General features: G+C 34.4%; 1 protein-coding gene across 4 annotated transcripts in view; it reads left to right on the top strand.

Moving 5' to 3' along the window:
• The window catches only part of axdnd1 (axonemal dynein light chain domain containing 1), a 215,522-nt gene that overhangs the window by 59,038 nt on the left and 140,077 nt on the right, over positions 1 to 16,407 (top strand). For all 4 annotated transcript variants that reach the window (XR_011357692.1, XM_069938137.1, XM_069938136.1 and 1 more), the window contains exons 10-11: positions 5,688 to 5,828; positions 15,473 to 15,577. Coding sequence is in view for 3 of the 4 variants with exons in the window: in XM_069938137.1 (XP_069794238.1) it covers positions 5,688 to 5,828; positions 15,473 to 15,577 (246 nt within the window). In the remaining variant the exon portion in view is untranslated. The remainder of the gene's footprint in view (positions 1 to 5,687; positions 5,829 to 15,472; positions 15,578 to 16,407) is intronic.

Below are 16,407 nucleotides of genomic sequence, written 5' to 3'. Positions count from 1 at the left end.
GGATTCGCAGAACGATTGCTGGATAGGAAACGAGATGAGGAGGAGTAATAAAAAGACGGACAAGAAAATGTATAAAAATAAGTAGTTTAAAAAAAAAAGACAATGTAAATACAGGGGTTTAAAGTTGAAAAAGAGAAGGGAAAGGGAAGAAAAAAGAGCTTTGTTGTATGTATAGAAAATGAATAGTGCTTCTCTGGGTGGGGGACTGGGGAGGGTGGAGTAACTGTCACTGCAAAATTGGTTGATGCTTGCGATTATTATTGCAAACCAAATGGAAAGGGGAGTTGTGGTTCTCCAGCAAGGGAAGAAGAATCAGAACAGGACAAACGTGGTAAATGGGAGAGCATTGATGAATACAGAAGAGCAGAAAGATTTAGGAGTAACAATACATCGTTCCCTGAAGGTAGAAACTCACGTGAATAGGGTGGTGAAGAAGGCTTTTAGTATGCTGGCCTTTATCAATCATTGCATGGAATATAGGAGTTGGGAGGTGATGTTGAGATTGTATAAGACGTTGGTGCGGCCTAATTTGGAGTTCTGTGTGCAGTTCTGGTCGCCTAATTATAGGAAGGATATAAACAGAGTGGAGAGAGTGCAGAGAAGGTTTACCAGAATGTTACCTGGGTTTAAGCATCTAGAGTATAGGGAGAGATTGGACAGATTAGGTCTTTATTCTTTGGAGCGTAGAAGGTTGAGAGGGGATTTGATAGAAGTATTTAAGATTATGAAAGGGATAGACAGAGTGGATGTGGATAGACTGTTTCCGTTAAGAGGAGGAAAGATTAAAACAAGAGGACATGAGTTAAGAATTAAGGAGCAGAGGTTTAGAGGTAACATGAGGGGGTACTTTACTCAGAGAGTGGTAGCCGTGTGGAATGAGCTTCCGGGAGAAATAGTGGCGGCGGAGTCAATTGTATTATTTAAGAAAAGGTTGGACAGGTATATGGATGAGAAGAAGATGGAGGGTTATGGGCATTGTGCAGCGAGGTGGGACTAGAGAGGTGTGTTTGGTTCGGTGTGGACTAGAAGGGCCTAATGGCCTGTTTCCGTGCTGTAATTGTTATGTTATATGAGATTAAGGACAAGCCAAAACAGGAGCGTTATTTTGTGTTATTTGTTGTGGGGATTTTAGGGGTACTTTGTGTTCTAAGCATGTTGTGCACTGAGAAAAGCAAGGAAAACTTAAAGAATAATAATGGAAGAAAGGAGATGGGGGACAAGGAGGCGAGAGATATGTGAAAACAAAGGTATAAGATGGCTACGCTGAATTATATGACCATAAACATTAATGGACTACACAAACAAATTAAAAGGAAGAGGCTACTAACACTACTCAAAAAGGACATAATAGATATAGCATTTGTACAGGAAACGCATCTAACCGAGACAGAACATAGCAAATTGAAGAGAGACTGGGTAGGTCATGTAGTGGCATCATCATACAGTTCAAAAGCCAGGAGAGTAGCTATACTAGTCAATAAAAACATACCAATCAATATAAAGGAAGAAATAACAGACCCAGCAGGCAGGTATATAATGATAAAGTGCCAGATATACTCAGAATTTTGGAATTTGCTTAATATTTACGCACCTAATAAAGAAGATCAAGAGTTTATACAAGACATTTTCCTAAAGATAGTGGATACACAGGTAAATATTCTGATGGGGTGGGGGGGGGGGGAATTTTAACTTTAACTTGGACCCAGTGTTGGATAAAACTGGAAAGATAATAAACAAAAAGAATAAAATAGCCAAATTCACACTTAAATCAATGCAAGAAATAAAACTAATTGATATTTGGAGGAAGCAACATCCAAAAGAGAGAGAATACTCATATTACTCGAGTAGGCACAAGACATACTCAAGGATAGACATGTTCTTGTTGTTGGCCCAGATCCAAGGGAGAGTCAGAAAAACTGAGTATAAAGCTAGACTACTTTCTGACCATTCACCCCTGCTATTAACAAAAGAACTAGAGGACAACCCACCAAGAATGTATAGATGGAGGTTAAACCCCATGCTGATCAAAAGACAGGATTTTAGGGAATATATTGAACGCCAAATTAAAACATATTTTGAGATAAACACAGAGTCTGTAAAAGATAAGTTCATACTATGGGATGCAATGAAGGCCTTCATTAGAGGACAGATAATAAACTATGTAACTAAGATTAGAAAAGAATATAACTGGGAAGTAGAACAGTTGGAAAGGAAGATAGCAATTACAGAAAAATAATTAGTGAAAAGGGACAATATAGAGAAAATTAGCAGATTTAAAAAAAAATGAAATATGACAAACATATAAGGTGGAGAAGAACATAATGAAAACAAAACAAAGATATTACGAATTGGGAGAAAAACTCAAAATATTGGCATGGCAACTTAAATCAGAGCAAGCTAAAAAGGACTGTATTAGTGACAAGGAAAAATGATAAACAGATCACATACAACCCAAATGAAAATTTTAAGGAATTTTACAAACAACTGTACCAAACCGAGGACACAGGAAAGAATGATAAAATAGATGAGTTTTTAGCTAAAATCGAACTACCACAACTGCAAGTAGAGGACCAAAATAAACTGACAAAGCCTTTTGAAATGGCTGAAGTACAGGATATATTAAGGATATATTAATAAAACACCAAGTGAGGATGGATTTCCAGTAGAATTTTATAAAGCATTTAAAGAGTTATTAATTCCACCCTTCCTGGAAGCAACGAAGCAGGTGGAAGAAACACAAAATTTACCAGAATCATGTAAGACAGCAATAATTACAATAATTCCAAAAACGGGAAAGGACCCATTAGCACCAGCTAAATACAGATTACAAGATAATAGCAAAACTACTAGCAAACAGGTCGACTGACTGTGTACCATAATTGGCAAAGCAGGACCAAACTGGATTTGTCAAGAAAAGATGAGCAGCAGACAATGTCTGTAAATTTATTAATTTAATTTATGCAGCTCAAAGGAATAAAAGACCAATGGTGGCGGTTACGCTAGGTGCGGAAAATGCCTTTGACAGGGTAGAGTGAAACTATTTGTTCAAAGTGTTACAGAAATTTAAACTCCCGGAAAAATATATTAATTGGATCAGGGTATTATATAACAGGCCATTGGCAAAAGTAGTGGTAAATGGATATGTATCGAATCATTTCAAATTGAGCAGATTAACTAGGCTGGGATGCCCATTGTCCCCTTCATTGTTTGCTTTGGCAATAGAACCATTGGCGGAGCTGATAAGAAAGGAAAACAAAATAAAAGGGATAAAAATAAAAGAGAAAGAATACAAAATCAGCCTATTCACAGACGATGTCATAGTATATTTAACAGAACCAGAGAGATCAATAAAAGAGCTATACATAAAACTGAAGGAGAATTGAGAAATATCTGGGTACAATGTTAACTGAAATAAAAGTGAAGTGATGCCAATGAGTAATATGGACTATACAGAACTCAAAAAAGAATCTCCATTTAAATGGCAATCACAAACGATACATTACCTTGGTATCAGGATAGACAATAACCTAATCCACTTGTACAAACTAAATTATCAGTCATTAATAAGGAAAATACAGGAGGATTTGGAAAATTGGAAAGAGTTGCTGCATTAAAATGAATGTATTTCCATGGATACAATACTTATTTCAAACGTTACCAATTTCCTTGACAGAGAAATTCTTTGTGGGACTAAGGAGAATAACAAGGAAGTTCTTATGGAAGGGGAAAAAATTGAGAGTAGCACTGGACAAATTAACAGAGAGATACAAGCAAGGAGGGTTACAGTTACCAAACTTTAAATACAATTACAGAGCATCACAGCTAAGGTATTTATCAAATTTTTATCAGATGGGAGAAAAACTGGATTGGACTAGGATAGAACTAGATAAAATAGGAGAAAAGGTACTAGACCTTATACTTTATAAATGGGATGAAAAACTGGTGCAATACAATAATTCACCAGTACTGCATCACATACTTAAAATATGGAAGAGAATACACATGGAACGAAAAAAGCTAAATTACCAAATACCAAAAATGCTATTGACACAAAACACACTAATCCATTTTACAATAGATAACTTATTTTTTAGAGAATGGGAGAGAAAAGGAATCAAGAGAATAGAAAATTGCTTTTTGGGAAATAATTTATTAACATTTGAACAATTGAAAGCCAAATATGGAATAACACATGGTACAATGTTTGCAAACCATCAGTTGAAAGCTTATTTAAAGGACAAATTGGGAAACAGATTGAGACTATCATAAGGAAGCAGCTATGAATATATAATTACAGATGCAATGATAATTAAAAAATATAGCAAACATGTACATTAAATTGCAATGTAAAGAAATAGATGAAACAAGGTATAAACCGAAGCAAAGCTGGAAAAAAGATTTAAACAAAGATAAAGAATGAAACATGGGAAGAGCTATGTACAGGAACTATGAAGAATACAATAAATTCAAGATTACGCATGATACAATATAATTGGTTACATAGACTCACCCCTCAGAAATTAAAAGAGTGGGACACAACAATATCAGATAGATGCTTTAGCTGTAAAGAAGAAATTGGAACAACAATACACACAATTTGGGCATGTACAAAACTGAATACTTTCTGGGAAGAATTAAGTCAGATATTAAGCAAAATTACAAAGAACAACATACCAAAAAAAACCAGAAATTTTTCTCTTAAATAATGTAAGAGGCAAAGAACTAGGTCTCAAATTAGATAGAGCCCAAAAAAAGATTTATTAGCAAAAAATGTATAATGACAACCTGGAAAATGGAAGAGAACCTAAAAGTACAACAATGGTACATGGAAATGAATAAGTGTATTCCATTGGAAAAAAATTTAGTACAATTTAAATGACAAATATACATTGTTTGAAGAAATTTGGGAACCATATATGAAATATGACAGAAAATGCTGACTTCGGACCTCCATCTTCTAAAGTGTTAAGAAGATAAGCATGATTAGACTTAAATATGTAAAAGTAGACGACACGACTTTTCTTTATTTTTTTCTGTGTGGATGTTGTTTTCTTGTATGTTTAATATTTAGTGGTTTTAGAGGGGGGATGGGAAGGGAGGGGAGGGAGAAAAAAAGGAAATAAAGAGTCACTGTATATTTAATTAAGAATATTGGTATATATTTTTGTTGATATGATTCATAGTGCAATAAATAAAAAAGTTACAAAAAAATGAGAAGATAGAGGATCCATAATCACAACATAATTATTAAGTATTTTTCAAATTAGGATTAAAAAAATTCTCCAAGGTCAGAATCAGGTAGCACATATACCGTGCATTGAACCAAATAACCATGTGATGAGATTTCCTCTCAAACTTGCAAATCTTGACACTATCTCAGTTTGGAATTCAAACTCTCCATTAGCATTTAGTAATGCATTGAAATACTACAAAAATATGATTGATTACCCAAGCTGAAAGCATGATTGATTTCAGGAATGCTCAGACAACTGGCACCATCATCACATTTATCCAAGACTTGGCTGAAAAAGTCAAGAGACATGTCAGCGAGATTGCTCAGTTTATATGTAAAGAAGAACGGAAAATTAATTAAAATTAAATGAGAGAAGATTTTTAAAAATGTTCCATGTTTTTGATTAATATTTTAGTTTGAAAAAAGTTGTAATAGTTTGCTTGCTTTTTTCCAGAGATAAGTATGTAGGTTTATTGGACTACATTCCTCGCCATCTAACTAGTATGCACAATGAGATCATGATGCAACGGTTGTTGGACAAGCAACTTATTTTGGAGCTGTTTATTTTCAAGAATGCTGTAGAAAAACTCAACAGGTGATTATCTTTAATCATGGAATTGATCTGGAAATTTTTGTTTCATTGGGATGACAAGAGTAAGGGGTTTTAAATTTCCAAAATTGTATTGAACTTGAGTGGTATTGACAAAATAAATAGATGCAATACCGTGAATGGCTGAACAAATTTCATGATTGTTTTCATTATACAGGTTGTGTTGTGTTTGCTCCAAGCCATCTCAATTCTACCAGTGAGGGAAGTCACTGAGTTTTGTAGCATGAATGCAAGCTCTTTGGCTAAACTCATCCATGCCAATCAACTTTTCAGCCCAAGCTGGTTCCATTGAGCTGAGTTGGGGCCACATCATTTCAATCTTGTCCTACATGTCCAAATACCCTTTAAATGTTGTAATGAAGGTTTGAACTGCAGGCCTCTTGATGTTTGGGGAAGACATATTTGAATTTAATTGTGATTTCCCTGCCAAATCCTTTTTTTGTGTGAAAGTTTTATTTATCACTTGTATCAATAACAAACAATTACTTAATGATATAGAGATAGTACATTACAGTAACATTCAATATAAAATGATCCAAAACTTTTTTATTTTTTCTCCCCCACCCCTTCCCTCCTACCCCCAAAACAAAAAGAAGAAAGAAAACACCTAAATCTACACATTTATCACTATTCATATTGCTACCATAGTTATTTTATCTTCTAAATATTAATTGAGAGAAGTGGGTGATGTGGATGGACTTTTAATAACGAAATGCCTATATATGGTTCACAAATCTTATAAAAATTCCCAATCTGGTTCCTTTCTAATGGTATACAATTTAGCATTTTAGCATTTCAATATTCAATCTATCCATTGTTATAAAATTCTCTGTTTTCACGTTATTGCCACATTTTTTTTTGCTACCACTATTGCTATACTCAGAAATTTTGTTTGATATTTTTCCAACTTCAATTTTGTATCTACTTCATATATATTACTAAGTAAAAATATTCTTGGACCTTTTTCCATTTTTATCTTTATCATTTGTCCTAGTAATATGCTCAAGTCTTTCCAAAATCTTTACACTTTTACATAGGACCAAACCGAATGTAAAAAAAAGTCCCTATTACCTTTTTGCATCTAAAACATTTATCAGAATAATTTGTATTAAGTCCATTTATATGGAGTATAGTATAATTGGTGTAAAAAATTATATTGTACCATTTGATATCTAATATTAATTGAATTTGTCACACTCTCTTGGCACAGTCTTGACCGTATTTCTTGAATTTATATATCTAAGTATTTTTTCCATCTTTGTTTAGATTTATATAATTCCTTTTCCCCACAGTATCTTGTAATTTTATATACATATTAGTAATACATTTTTTAATAAATGTATCTGTAATTAAATATTCAAATGGACTAAATTCATGCCTAGTTTCCCATTTAAATATGACTTAAGTTGATGACATGAAAAATTGTATTGTTTGGTACATCGTATTTCTCTTTCATTTGTTCGAAAGTCATAAAGAAGGAACCTAAAAAGCAATCTTTTATCCTCTGTATACCTTTACTGTACCATGTATCAAATAAAGAATTATTTAAAGTAAAAAGAATAAGATGATATTGTTTTAATTTAAATATCTTATGTATTTTATAATTTTTACTTCCTCTTTCCATATGGATTCCGTTCCATACCTTCAATAAATGCATTAAAATAGTTTCTCCTATTTTATTCATTTCAATCTGAACCCATGCTCTTTTTTTTCACCACTTTTATAACAGGAGGACAAGAAGCTTAATTGAGATAGTTTATAATAATTTTTAAAATTTGGTAATCTTATGTTCAAATTTTCAAGTCAGTTTTCCCAAAGCTACTCTTAGCATTTTACCTCTCCAAATAAATTCCCTTACATTTTTATATAATTCTTGGAAAAACTTCTCTGGTATAGAAATGGGTAATGATTGAAATAAATACTGTATTCTTGGAAAAATGTTCATCTTGATACAATTTACCTGTCCTATTAAAGATGGTGGTAAATCTTTCCATCTTTTCAAAATCATCCTCAATCTTTTTTAATAGTGGCAAATAATTCAATTAAAATAAATTATTTAAATTTCTATCAATTTTTATTTCTAAATATTTAATTGCATCTTTTTGCCATTTGAATTTTGACATGTTTTTAACTTTGCATATAATCCATGTCAACCATAGGCATCACTTCCCTTTTATCAACATTAACTTTATAACCAGATGCTAAACCATATTCTGCTCATCTTACATTTAATTTACTTAAGGATACTTTCGGTTTTCTTAAATAAACTATAACATCATCTGCAAATAAACTGATTTTATGTTCCATATTATCTATCACAAAACCCTTAATCTCTTTGTCTCTTCTAATTATTTCTGCCAAAGGCTCTATAGCTAAAGCAAAAAAAAAAATGGTGATAACGGACATCCTGGTTTAGATGATCTTTCTAATAGAATATGTTTCGATATTTGTCTAAGTGTGACTACTTTAGCTTTTGGTTGATTATATAATGCTCTTATCCAATCTATAAAAGCGTTCAGAATTCCAAATGTATTTTATACTTTAAATTTTAAAAAATTCCATTCTAGCTTTTTCTGCATCTCATGCAACCACTACTGCTGGCTTTTCTTTCTGTGCTACACCTATAAAACTCAATTTAACTATATTATTGAAGTGCCAGTTGATGAAGTAGACAAAGACGATGTGGTCAAACAATAATCATGGCTTTTATTAGCAGAAACTCATGGTACAATAACGAAAGACAATAGATGCATATACAGATATATCCAAGGGGAGTGTCCTTAACAGTAGAGATAATGCACAGTGAATGTTAGTTCAGCAAGGTTCACCAGAGGGGGGAGACAGGCAGCTTGGCAGACATTCACCACAGTGTCCCCCTGGCAGAAGAAGGGTTAAAATCAAAAGGACAGCTGCTAGGAAAGACTGAAGCAAGCAATACATGGATACCATTTTGGCCTTGAGATACTCTAACAGCCAAAATACTCCAGTATCTAGCAAGCAATTGAAATATAATGAGATGTTTTATGAATATGTCAGCCTATCAGGTTGTTTATGAATTCTGGTGCTTCATCTCAAAACAGGTAACCTTGGGAACTGGTACAGGTCCTGGGTCAGTAATGTGGGAAGGACTGACTTCTGGACCTGCTCCAGAATCGCCAGCATGAGGCAGTGGAGCCTCAGCATGGCAATTTGACTAGGGGTCACAGGGTGGGGGGGTGGGTGAGCCAACCTCTCGGGCTCACTCTGAGTAGGGGTGCGAGGAGCTTGGCAGACATTCACTACAATTATCTACAGATCTTCTATTTTTAATAAAACCAGTCTGATCCATATTTATTAATTTTGGTAAATATTTAGTTAATCTATTAGCAAATAGTTTTAATACAATTTTATAATCTGTATTTAATAATGATATAGGTCTATAGGAAGAAGGTTGGAAAGGATCTTTTATTTTGGAATAACTTATTAATGCTGTTTTAAAAGATTTTGGCAAGTCATGTGACTCTTTCATTTGATCTAATACTCCCATTAATACAGGAATTAATATTTCCTTAAATTCTTTATAAAACTCCAGAGGGAAACCATCTTGTCCTGGAGATTTATGAAGGGCTCAAGCCCAAAATGTTGGTGATGTATAAAGGCACTGTTTGACCTGCTGAGTTTCTCCAGCATTTGTGTGTTTTTTTTTTCATTTCTCCCAGAGCTTTATTGTTTTGTAATGACATCTGAATCTCATGCACTTCTATCTCAGAAAAGGAATTAGATAACTCATATTTAACATAGGTAATTTAACTTGTGATAGATAGTCCTCTATTTTTTTTCATCTTTCAATTGGTCTACCTCTTTCATATATTGTGCCTTCATTTTAGAAGTATAACTTATTATTTGACCTTTTAAATATGCCTTCATAGAATCCCATATTATAAATATATTCATTACTGAATTTCCATTAGTTTCTAGAAAAAGATTTTTTTGCTGTCTCATAAAATCACAAAAAATCTTTTCTCTTTAGTAATATTATATTAAATCTCTATCCATAACCTATATTTTGTTCTTTCTCCAATGCATTTGAGAAAATTAAAGGTGAATGATCAGATAAAACTCTTGCTTGATATTCAATCTTTTGAACTCTAGCTTGAAGCTGTGCAGAGACTATGAACATATCAATATGTGAATATGTTTTATGTCTAAAAGAATAAAGGGAATAGTCCCTATCACTTGGATGGATTCTTCTCCAAATATCTTTAAGTCCTATATCTTTCATTAAATCTATTGAAATCTTAGCTACTTTAATTTTTATAATTTTACCACCTGATCTGTCTAGTTTTGGATTAAGAATGAAATTAAAATCTCCTCCTACTAATATTTTTTCTTTAGCACTTGTTAATTGCATAAATATATCATGTATAAATTTTCCAACATCTACATTTGGTCCATACACATTCATTAAAGTTGAATAGTCTGAGTAAATTTGGCAATTAAACATTACATATCTTCCCACTGTATCTATAGTTGTCTAATATTTTAGTAAGTTTTTATGTATTAGTATTGCTACACCTCTAGTTTTTGAATTAAATGAAGATGCCAATACTAATCCAATCCAATCTATTTTTAACTTTTTATGCTCTTTTTCCATCAAGTAAGTTTCTCATTTTAAAAAAAACGATATCCACTTTTGTTTTTCTCATTCACATTAATAATTTTTTCCCGTTTTATTGGGTTCTATATTCCATTTTTGTTAATACTCATAAAATTCAATTCTCCCACCATTAATTACCTTTATCAAATCTTTTGTCCATTCATCCTTCCTCTCCCACTCCTCCCCCTCTCAAAGCATGAACAACATATCTCATAATATTCTTGATTAATCCAGGTGTACAATAGAAAAATAAAAGAAAAAATAAAGAAAAGAACCCCCCCGCCCCCCAGTGCATAATATTATTACCTCTTTAAAGTCCTGATCTATGCGGGATGTAGTCAAAACCACACTTGAACTCATGATTCCACAACAGTTAACTCCATACTCCCAACTAACTCACTTGAAATGCAATACAGTCTCCTGTTGCATTATGATTATACATACTTATTCATTCATGGATCTTTTAAACCTATAGATCACTTATAGGTTAAAAACCCTCCTCCCCATTAAACTCACAAAATTTTTCAATTACATCTGAACTCATTCAGTCATATATTCCATTCAAGTGTTAGCAATGAATCCACATACACCTTTGCCTCATTAGGCTCCGTAAAAAAAAAACCTGTTTTTCCCATTTGGAACAAAAACTTTCAAAACTGCCGGATACCTCAAGACAAAGGCATAACCAGGAGGAGTCACGTGATGGAGTAGTGGCCGGACGGTGAACTCCAGCCCTCTCCAGAAAAGTCGGGAAAAACAAAGGAAAACACAAAGGCACAGAAATAAAAGTTACAGAAAAGTGAGTATAAAGGTGGAAAGAAGATGGCGACAAAAAAAGAAAAATCGAAAGCAACGGTAAGAAGAGAGGAAGAGAAGACAAAGGAGGAAAAAGGTGAAGGCCTTACCTGTCCGAAGAGGCCCGCTGCGGAGAGAGAAACCCGCTCCCTCAGGTCGGTAAATAATGGACTACAAAAATGGCTCGCAGAGCCGAGTAAAAGTGCGCAACCGCGCATGAAAAAAAACACACCGACGGGAGCGGGGACCAGCTGGGGAGTCGATCTCCACAGCCGGCAACGACAGCTGCAGAACACCTGCAGCAAGAAGAGACCACAGAAGACAATAGAAACAAGAAAGAAGAGGAGGAAAGGGCACCAAAGAAACAACAGATGGTCAACCCAGAGGAAGAGGAAGAGTACGGTGAAATAGAAGAAGAAAAGAAAGGCAAGGTAAAGGATATACTTGCTCTTATTAAAGGATACATGGAGTCATTTAAAGAATGGCAAACACAGGAATTTAAGGATTTAAGAAAAAGAATAAACAACACAGAAGAGAAAATAAATAAAATGGAGATGACCTTAACAGAAATGGGAAAGAAAATGGACAAGATGGAAGAGCGGGCAGTAGCAGCAGAAATGGAGGTAGAAGACATAAAAAAGAAATTGGAGAAATCTAATAAAAAAACTAAAGAGACACAAGAACTACTAGCTCAAAAAATAGATACAATGGAAAACCATAACAGAAGAAATAACATAAAGATAGTGGGCCTTAAGGAAGATGAAGAAGGCAAGAATATGAGGGAGTTTATAAAAGAGTGGATCCCTAAGACCCTAGGATGTCCAGAACTACAGCAAGAAATGGAAATAGAAAGGGCACATAGAGTATTGGCCTCTAAACCACAACCACAACAAAAACCAAGATCTATTGTAGTAAAATTCCTAAGATATACTACAAGAGAAAAGGTACTGGAGAAGACAATGGAAAAAGTAAGAGAGGGCAACAAACCACTGGAGTATAAAGGGCAAAAAATCTTCATTTATCCAGATATAAGTTTTGAACTCCTAAAGAAGAGAAAAGAGTTCAATACAGCAAAGGCGATTTTATGGAAGAAAGGGTATAAATTTATACTAAAGCATCCAGCGGTATTGAAAATATTTATTCCAGGACAACAAAACAGACTATTCTCGGATCCAGAAGAAGCACGAAAATTTGCAGAACAATTACAAAAATAGACTGAGGGAGGAAGACGGGTAATGAGAGTTAAAATGATCACGATTGATATTTATGTGGGTAAAGACAAAAATAGACTGAGGGATGAAGACGGGTAATGAGAGTAAAAATGATCACGATTGATATGTATGCGGGTAAAGAGGTATAAGAGTGAATAGAGACAATGAGCATACGTGAATGTATCTGTACTTAGAGGAAAATATAGATAGTATAGACAAGAATTAATAAGGGAAGGTAATGGAATAGAGAGAATAAGGAGGGAATTAAAAGAGTGACCTTTGTGACATATGAAAAGTGAAATCTTTTCTGGGGAGGCGGGGTGGGGGGAAATAGCGGTCACTGCAAAATCAGTTGACGCTTGCGAGTGGATTCGCAAATCCAAATGGAGAGGGGAGATGTGGTTGTCCGACAAGGGATAAAGGACAACTCAGGAGGTGAAGGGGAGATTGGGGATAAATAAGATAGAAATAGGAGAATAAGGAAAATGTTGGATGTTGTTGGAATGTTGTCTTATAAAGAGTTGAAAATAAGAAAACAGAAATGGAAAAGGAGGAAAGGTAATGATGGAAAAACGGAAAGAGAAGATAAACAAAATATAAAAGGGCTACGCTGAACTATATGTCTTTAAATATTAATGGAATACATAACCAAATTAAAAGGAAGAAACTACCAAATTTAAATGAATAAATGTATTCCATTAGAAAAAATAACATATAGGTTAAGAAATAATATTGAAATATTCGAACAAGTATAGGAGCCTTACATTAAATACAATAGCAAAAACCTATCGGGGACAAACATTACCTAAGTTGATGGAAGGAGAAGGAAAGAAAAGAATGGACTCAGTAGAATTTCTGGTGTAATTTTGTTGAATGACAACATTGTCTGACTGGCTTAATGCAACCTAGATTGTATACCTAAAATGGATGAGGGGGGTGGGGGGTGGGGGGGTGGTTTGGGAGGAAAGGGGGGGGGGAGAAAAAGGTCACTGTATATGTGTGAAAAAGAAATAGTGTATATCATGGCTAATGTGATTTATGGTGTGAAAAATAAAAAATTAAAAAAAAAGACAAAGGCATAACCTTTCTACCATAATACATTTTTAACTGCATTAAATTCTTTTCTCTTTTTTAACAAATCAAAACTTATATCAAAGTAAAAGAAAATCTTATTTCCTTTATAAACCAATGGTGACCATCTTTCTTTTGCTTGTTTAGCTGCCAGTTCCAAAATCTTCACTCTTGCTTCGTAATGAAGAAATTTAACTAATATTGGGCGAGATCTCTGATCTGGTTGTGGCTTTTAGTCTCAGTGCTTTATGTGCTCTCTCAATCTCAATGTCACCTTTAAATTCAGTTACCCCCAAGGATTGCAGAATCCAACACTGTAAAAACTTCTTAATTTCCTGATATTCATCATCTTCTTTAAGTCCAACAATCTTTATATTATTCCTTCTGCTAAAATTTTCTAGAATGTCAATTTTCTACATTAATTGATCTTTTGTTGCAGCCACTTCAGCTTGTACCTTCTTCGATTGTTCTTTAATGCCTTGAACTTCAAATTCATTCCATTTAATTTTTTCATCCATAACTTCAAATCTTTTATCCACCTGCTGCATAATTTTTTCCAGCTTTTTTGTAAAATTCTTATTTCATCTGTACTCTCCCCACATTTTTTTTATTTCTCCCGTTAATAGTATCATAGATTGCTGGAAATTCTCCATGTAGTTTTTTATTTCAGCTGTAGATATGTAAGACTCCTTCACTTTCCCCATCTTTATAACCATAGAATCTTGTTCATAACATATTTCTTGTTCTTGTCCACTGGAGCTGGAAGCCTCTAGTGTCGTTTAAAAATTTGCCTCTATTTTTTTGTGCTCTGTGCATGCGCAGAGTCAATTCTTCACCTGTAGTGGGCGACAATGTCCAAGGTCTCCCCAGCTTTCGTCTTGTCTCCCTTGGGCAATACCTTCTGGACAGCTCCATGATCCTTCTTCAAGGTCGGCCTTTTTATCTTGATCTTTTTCTTGCTTGATTTCTTGTATTGCTGCAGCTGGTTTTTCTTTCTTTGGTGACATTTATGAATTATTCTTTAGATCTTCAGACACTGTTTTCTTCTTTCTTAATTTTTTCAACCTTTTTAACTCTTTTCTTCAACTTTTTCAAGGAGAATAGGGATTTGCCATCTAGCCCCACATCATCACGTGGCATGCCCCCTCCCTGCCAGATCTTTGAACAATCTTTGCACTCACTTCCAATGTTACAGGCAAATAGTCACTATTTGCATGATCTACTGGAAAGCAACAGTTTCAATTAAAACATCCAAAAAGAGTCTGTGCTTCAATAATGAGAAGGAAGAGGAGAAGACTGATGGCTAAGAAACACCCAGATTCTGCAGCTGACATTCAGTATCTTGCTGAGGAAAAATAACTTTCTAGCCTCTGATCAATTACATGCTGTCATTAACTTGGAGATGTGTTACAACTGGAAATCCTTTGCTTAGGCTCAATGCACTGAGATTTGATATCACAGATAAGTTTAAGTAAAATGTCTCTTGAGGATCTAGCTGCAAAGATTTCACTATCTGGACTATGGACTAGAGCTATGAGAACACGAGAATACCATTAGAAAAAAAATCATGAAATTTATAGCTCTCTGTTTCTAGCTATGGGATGTAGACTCAAGATTCCTGGGAGTACATTTCAATTAGAAATGAGGAGGATCTTCTTCTCCCAGAGAAGAAGGGAATCTATGGAATTCTCTGTGCCAAGAAATAGTAGTGGCTGCCTCATTAAATATATTTAAGACACGGATAAAGAGATTTTTTGCGTAGAAGAATTCAGGGTCAGGAGAAAAACCAAGAAAATGAAGCCGTGTCCACAGCCATTCAGCCATGATCTTATTGAATGAAAGAGCAGGCTCTATGGGCCAGATGCTCTACTCCTGCTTCTACTTCTTGTTCTTATTGTTCTGTCTTTTATTTCCAGTGAACTTGCAGAACTTCGAGAGCATGACCTCAAAGCAACAAAGACTCTAGCAAAAACACAGGAAGAGCTAAGTAATGCATTGATTGAAGCCCATAAAAATGCCAAGTGAGTCTCTTGTGTTCTGATGCAGATACTCAGATACTTGCTAAATTAATAATAATGTTGATTGATATAAATTGGAAAATGGGATTTTATCAAGGAAACTTTTGGAGAAATTGAATAAGGAGAAAAATATAACTCAGTAAGATGAACAATATCAACAGGAGAAAAGAATGGTTGGTGTCTTGCTGAAAGGGTTTGGCCCAAAATGTTGACCATTCTTTTTCACCCACCTGCTGAGTTCCTCCAGCAGATTGTGTTTAGCTTCAGATTCCAACATTTGTATCCTCTTTTGTGTTTCCAGACAAATTATTCCAGGTTTCAGAGGTAGTGGGGTGGAGTCATTATTATGGAAGAAGAAGTAAAGAGTCAATCTGATGAAAGTAAGATAGAGTTGGAAACAATCCTACTTCTAATAAGATGCCACATTTTACAAAGTCTGCCTCAAACTGGAGATATCCTATTTGTGACAAGTGCTATGAGTCCAGAGGACCCCAACACCCAGCACCAATAGAAATTCACCAAGTCAAATGGCTACTTAAACAAAAGTTGCTTTTAATTTTCTTTAAACATAAAAACAGGATGAAACTTTAACTTATTACTATTAACTTAACTTAACCTCATTCTAATTTGTGTATGTAATGTGTATATGTTCAGGAAAGTTCTTTGATTCACAGTCCAATCTCACTTCTCACTCCTTCAAGTTCACCGGTATCAGGCAATTCTTACATTGTGCACAGAATTTAACAACTATGAATTTTCACCAGGCTCTGGTGCTTAAATGGTTACCACTCTGGAAGGTTCTAGTTGATTTCAGATAGAGATTGGTTGCTGTT

The sequence above is a fragment of the Narcine bancroftii genome, chromosome 5, assembly GCF_036971445.1.
Source record: "Narcine bancroftii isolate sNarBan1 chromosome 5, sNarBan1.hap1, whole genome shotgun sequence".
In the NCBI taxonomy this organism is placed as follows: Eukaryota; Metazoa; Chordata; class Chondrichthyes; order Torpediniformes; family Narcinidae; genus Narcine; species Narcine bancroftii.
Note: the sequence above shows the minus strand (reverse complement) of the source record. Positions and strands in the feature narration are given on the sequence as shown.